Source organism: Nannospalax galili, unplaced genomic scaffold, assembly GCF_000622305.1.
Source record: "Nannospalax galili isolate Female #2095 unplaced genomic scaffold, S.galili_v1.0 scaffold682, whole genome shotgun sequence".
In the NCBI taxonomy this organism is placed as follows: domain Eukaryota; kingdom Metazoa; phylum Chordata; class Mammalia; order Rodentia; family Spalacidae; genus Nannospalax; species Nannospalax galili.
The window spans coordinates 589,879-596,411 of record NW_008348076.1 but is presented as its reverse complement, the minus strand read 5'-3'; the positions used below and the strand labels follow the sequence as shown (position 1 = coordinate 596,411).

Sequence of the window (6,533 nt, the reverse complement as noted above, 5' to 3'; positions counted from 1 at the left end):
GCTCTTATTTCTGATACCTTGAACCATTATGGACAAAGGTATCTAACTTTTTTTTATCCATTTGGTTATATTTCCATAAATATATTAAATGTTTTTGTTCCTATATTTAGAAATGATATCTATATCTTGGAATATTATCAGATCCATTAATTTATCCTATCTGATAGCTTTTCATGTTTCCTTCTCTCCATTCCCTCTCTTCTTTCCTTTTTCCCTTACCCTCCCTCCCTTCCTCTTTTAAGTCCTTTCTCCTTTTGAGACAAAACAAGGTCTCACTATGTAGATCATGCTGGCCTGGAACTCAACAGAGATTCTGCTGCCTCTGCCATCACAAGGGCTTTTATGTGTTGTATTTATACACATCTTCTGTTCTTTATTTTGTTGTTATCTAGTTCTTACTAGAACTACCTGATTTTTTTTCCTTTTATTTTTTCTTCTCTACTTTTCTTCTCCTAAAGATAAAACCCAGGGGCTCACTGTGTATGCAAAGGTGCTATCACTGAGCTGCAATCCACAGCAGAGATACGTCAGATTTTAAGGTGGTTATAGCTATTGGAAAATTATATTCCCAGTTTCTAGTAGTTGAAGTTGTTAAAGAAAAGAATTTAATACAATATACCTCATAAAATCATTTGATCAATATTTATAACATACATCTACATCTTTTTAAACTAGTAAGCATAACACAGAAATATCCAGTTCATACTCATCTGATCAGTACTATCTGCTTTATTTTAGGTATCTTTTTAATGATGCTGAAGTAAAACCTTTCGATTCTGCACAGCTTGCCTCTGAATGCTTTGGTGGTGAGATGACGGTAAGTTTGATTTAGTAATTCTAAATAGATTATGACTTTCCAGTTAATATAAATTTTAATAGCAGACTTATTTCATATTCTTACTTTTGCTTTTACTCAATTAAAATTTTTTTATGTATAGGAAGTTTAATATAGTCACAGTATACAAGTAAGAAATGTTTAAAAACATTTTTCTACCTTTAACTCTGGTTTGATTTTTAAAAAAGGTAAGACAAATAAAATGATAAATAATGAACAAATTGCATTATAGTACCCTAAGAAGTATACTTGAACGTACCAATTGTGTTAGTTACTTTCTGTTGCTCTGATAAAACACTATGACCAAGGAAACTAATAGAAGAAGGAGTTAATTTGTTTTAAAGTTCTAAAGGGATGACAGCAGGAGGTGGCCAGAGCAGAAAGCTGGGCACTCACATCTTCAAACAGGCACAAGAAGCAGAGACAGACAAATAGGCAGTGGGCATGGCTTTGAACTCTCAAAGCCCGCCCCCAGGGACTTCCTTCCTCCAGCATGGCCACACCTCCTAAATGTTCCATGACCCTCCCCAAACAGCACCACAAACTGGAGACCAATAGCCAAACACTAGGAGCCTTTCGGGGACAGTCTCATTCAAATCGCCACACTGGTTATTTTAAAAGTCCATAGAATCAGAGCAAAAATAATTTACCCTTTAATGACATAATCTGAAAAAATCTTGCACAAAGAAGTTAACTTGAGCTAACTTGAAATAACTGTTTTTTAATGCTTTTTGTAACATATCAGCCACATGGGTAACATAGCTATATGGTAGAAAAAGAATGCCGTTGTTTTGGTCTCAGAGTGTAGCTCAGTGTTTGTGTACTTTCTCTGGGATTTGATCCTAAGTATTCCAAAAGAAAGAAATAACATCCACATACAAACTTTCTTAATATGTTCATCATTTTCATAAGTGAAGTATTGGAAATAATTTTCCATTCTGTAATTAAACCCATATGATTTTTTTTTATTTGTTTGTTTTTGTTTTTTTGAGACAGAGTCTCCCTGTAGCCCCAGCTGTCCTGGAACTCACTATGTAGACCAGGCTGGCCTTGAACTCACAGAGATCTGCCTGCCTCTGCCTCCCGAGTGCTGGGATTAAACGCGTGCGCCACCATGCCCGGCTTAAATCCATATGATTTTTTGAAATTTAAATTTTTATTATGAAATAATTTTAATATAAAAATTCTATACTTTAACAAGACTTTTTCATTACTTCTTAGTACTCGTGTCTACAGTGTGAATGGAAAAGTAATCAAATGGCTTTTAATTTGGAAATGAGTTAAATGGACATAAACAGTTAAATAGTATTCTATGCCTAAATACCAAATGTATCTCTAAATGTTATTCATAGGACATTTCTTTAAATTCTACAGTAAAGAAAACACAAGTTAATTTCAAATCTCTTCTTGTAAATGATACTTTTGCAAATTGCTTATGTTACTCTTTTACATAGTTTTGGAAGAGTACCTTGAAGAATATTTTGAGTCTTTGTTTTCAAATATTTTCTGCTTTTGTTTCTTATCACCCTTAACTTATCCATAATGCATTATGATTACTTCCATTTTCAAAAATACATCTCTTCTTCACAGCATACGCCTAGTGTTGCCTAGCATTACTAACAGACTCTTCATTCATGTACTAATTAAATGATAGCTCTTAAGTTCTGCGAAGTATACAGTGAACTCTTCATAGTCTTCATATGTAGTTACTTTATGTAAAAGGGACAGCAACCCTTTGTCTCATGATCTGTCTTGTATCACTCAAATCTCATCTTTTTTCACTTTTTTTTGAGGACATCCCTGTCTTCTCTTTTCAATTGCCTTTTCCCCCCATTGTTTCTTTTGTTATCTTAGATTGACAGATATATTTTTCTAATGCTCTGTTTCTGTCATCTATGAATTGCATTTATTTATAGATAGATTAGATAGATAGATAGATAGATAGATAGATAGATATTTAAAATGTGTGCATGCGTGTGTGTGTGTGTGTGTGTGTGTGTGTGTGTGTGTGTGTACTGATAAATCCATTTCATCTACAAAATGTCGTTTATAGCTTAGAGGCTCTAAATTTTGTTTTTCAAGAATTATAGTATGACTATACTATAATTCTCGAAAAACAAGATGACCTGTTTTCAAATACTGAAGATGACTCAGTATTTAAGAGAACTGGCTGCTCTCTCAGAGGACCTGGGTTCAGTTCCCAGCACCCACATGGCAGCTAACAACCCATAACTCCAGTTCCAGGGAATCTGATGCCCTCTTCTGACCTCCATGGGCACTCCATGATATGGGTGCACTTATATACATGTAGGCAATACACTCATACACATAAAGAAAATAAAAAATAAAATTTTAAAATTATGATATAGGAATAATATTTTAAGATACATATTTTTTAAACTTGAGAATCATTTTATTAAGAGTTTGAGAGAGAAACCACAGGGCAGGCAAGCTATAAGTCTTGGCAGCTGTAGAGAGGAGGAAGAAAAAGATTGAAAGTCATGCCTTTTGCATTAGGGTCAGTAATGGAGGTCTGCAAGCAGCTGCAGAAGTGGGCAGTACAGGGAGAGGTATCCAGGGAAAAGAGTGGGAAAGCTCAGTGTCAGGGCACGCATGACTTTGGTTGACATCCAAAGAAGTGGTACAAAGAGGAAAAGGTACTTAGAAATCATAAAATCAAGTATAACTCTATGCTTACCAATTATTTCAGCTATCAGTTTCTGCCTGAATTGTTGCTGAAAATGTACAGTTTGAATTAAGCATTTATTTCCACTTAACCATATTCACAAAATACAGGTCCATACCAACTATTTCCTTTCAATGCCCTCGTTTGATTTCTTTTGTTATAGTAACTTTTTCCATCACAAGTTTTTGGTGTTGAACATCTAAAAAGATGGACGATGTTAGGTTATACTGTCCAAATTTATAAAGTATATAGGAAGTGCTGGGGATCAAACCATGGCCTTATACATGCTAGACAAATACTCTACAACTGTGTTACATTTTTCAATTCCCAACAATAAGTAATTTATTAATTTTTTACTTTATATGGTGCTGAGGATCAGACCTAGGGCCTTGTACACATTAGACTCTACCACTGCACTATATTCCTAGCCCATGTACATAGACGTTATATAAATGCACTCTTTTAAAGTTATTTACAAGGTTACTTTGAAGTAATACATGGCTGTTTATGAAACTATATACAAATCTTGCTGTGTAAATGCATCTTTTAAAGAAAAAATTTTGTTTTTAAACAGACGAAAACCTATGATTCAGTTACAGATAAATTTATGGATTTCTCCTTTGAAAAGGTAATCAGTTTTTCACCTATTTAATAGTTTTACAATGCTTTCTTCTATAGCGTCTAATTTTTAAATTCTTCATTATCAAGAATGAAAATATACTTTTCCCCCTTGTTTCTTAAAGACACATAGTGCATATATGCTGTTTTACAAACGCATGGAACCAGAAGAAGAAAATGGCAGAGAATACAAGTTTGATGTTTCATCAGAGTTACTAGAGGTATAAGTTAATTTGATTTTAGCAACAGTGTAAATATGTTAGGTATTGGTGCAAGGAATTCTCCAATATTAGAGCAGGTAGTACAGCATTAATATCTGTACTCTCAGATGGATCTTAAGAGTATTAGAAAGTTATGGTAATTCCTGCAACATAGATGAATGAAAAATAGTTGCAGGGCTGGAGAAATAGTTCAGCAGTTAAGATCACTTGATTTTCCTGGAGAGTACCTGAGTTTCATTTCTAGCACCTCTGTTGGGTGGCTCACAACCACCTACAGGCTCCAGCTCCAACAGCCCCTTGTTGACTCCAGGCATGTATACTCACATAACTCCCACTCACCAACCACACACACTTATACACATTTTTCCAATAAAATAAAATTTTTTTTTAAAAAAGAAAAATAGTCAGGCGTGATGGCGCGCGCCTTTAATCCCAGCACTTGGGAGGCAGAGGCAGGTGGATCTCCGAGAGTTCAAGGCCAGCCTGGTCTACATAATGAGTTCCAGGACAGTTGGGGCTACAGGGAGACCCTATCTCAAAAAGACAAAAAAAGAAAGAAAAATAGATAAAATATATAATAGAAAATAGTTGCCAGGGGCTGGAAACATGGCTTAGAGGTTAAGAGCAGTGGCTGTTCTTGCAGAGGACCCAGGTTTGATTCCCAGCACCAATGGTGGCTGTAGCTCCCATTCCAGGGGAATCTGACACCCTCTTCTGACTACCACTTGCGTTGCACAACACAAGTATACTTACACACAGGCAGGCTATACACTTAAATATCAATATTTCAAAATAACTTTGTTTCAGATAAAAATTAAAAATTTTATGAGGCTGTGCTGTAAGTTCAGTGGTAGAGTACATGGTTGGGATACACCAGGCCTTCAGTACCAAAAAGTAGTATTTTGATAGAACTATCAGGAACCATTTTTAGAATCTCCTGAGGCGGAACATGAGTAACATAAGTAACAACAGTAGGATATACTGGCTTAATGTCAGAAGTAGTCGATTTTTTTGAGCTTTTAGAACATGAAAACACCTCATTTGGCAGATTTAAATCTGCCAAACTGACTTGAATTTTTTATGTGCTTTGCCTGCATGTATGTAAATACTCCTGTGTCATGCAATGCCCCTGGAGTCCAGAAGAGGGTGTCAGATCCCCTGGAACTGAGTTTCCTATACCTCAGCTCCCAACCTGATTATTTTTTATTTCTTCAAAATGTAGCCTTATCAGAATGTACCATGTCTTATATTTTTATGTATTTGTTCTTCAGTCAGGATTTCAGAACAACTGCTTTCAAGATCTTTATAAATTATACTTAAAACCTATGATTTATCTGGGTTTTAAGTAAGATAACTAAGATAGCCAGATAAATAATAAAAGAGGGATTGTTTAATAAGTACGTTTGTATTCTTTATACTTCAGAGAAAAATACAACATGGAGTTAAGTGCATTTTTTGTTATTTTGCCTTTGTAGTTTTTTAGACCATACCTTTTTAAAAAAAAATTAAAATATTGGCAAAATATAATGAAATAAACTGCTTTCTGATAAATGTGTTTGTTTTTCTATAGTGGATTTGGCATGATAACATGCAATTTCTTCAAGATAAAAACATTTTTGAGCACACGTATTTTGGGTAAGTTTAGATAAAGGTAGTAGACTTCTTTTTCCTACTATTTTACAGAAAGTGTTCTGTAAGAATTTAAGTTATTTTTTAATTCTAGGTTTATGTGGCAGTTGTGTAGTTGTATTCCAAGTACATTGCCAGATCCTAAAGCTGTGTCCCTCATGACAGCAAAGGTAACACATAAATTTACGTGACTTTGTCAAATGTGTTATGTTAGAATAATTGAATCTTTCTTGCTCAATTGTATCTTTTTTTTTTTTAACAGTTAAGTACTTCCTTTGTCTTAGAGACATTTATTCATTCAAAAGAGAAGGTATGTGTTTTGTTTTTTGGACTTTTGTGTCAGTTATGTTTGTAAGTTATCTTTTGGTTTTTGTTACCACTGATATAAGTCTATGGGTCTTGACTGACTGCTTTCTTTTTCCTTTTTAGCCTACAATGCTTCAGTGGATTGAGTTATTGACCAAACAGTTTAATAACAGTCAAGCAGCCTGTGAGGTAAGGGGTTTAAACAAACAATGCATAGCTTAACAGTCTCTTGTTTTAA

At 34.5% G+C, this 6,533-nt stretch overlaps 1 protein-coding gene across 1 annotated transcript in view; it reads left to right on the top strand.

Annotated features, from left to right (window-relative positions):
• The window catches only part of Usp34 (ubiquitin specific peptidase 34), a 239,249-nt gene that overhangs the window by 189,414 nt on the left and 43,302 nt on the right, over positions 1-6,533 (top strand). Inside the window, exons 52-58 of the mRNA XM_008844481.3 lie at positions 739-817; positions 4,096-4,149; positions 4,265-4,360; positions 5,931-5,995; positions 6,084-6,159; positions 6,252-6,299; positions 6,419-6,484. Coding sequence (XP_008842703.1) covers positions 739-817; positions 4,096-4,149; positions 4,265-4,360; positions 5,931-5,995; positions 6,084-6,159; positions 6,252-6,299; positions 6,419-6,484 — 484 coding nt within the window. The remainder of the gene's footprint in view (positions 1-738; positions 818-4,095; positions 4,150-4,264; positions 4,361-5,930; positions 5,996-6,083; positions 6,160-6,251; positions 6,300-6,418; positions 6,485-6,533) is intronic.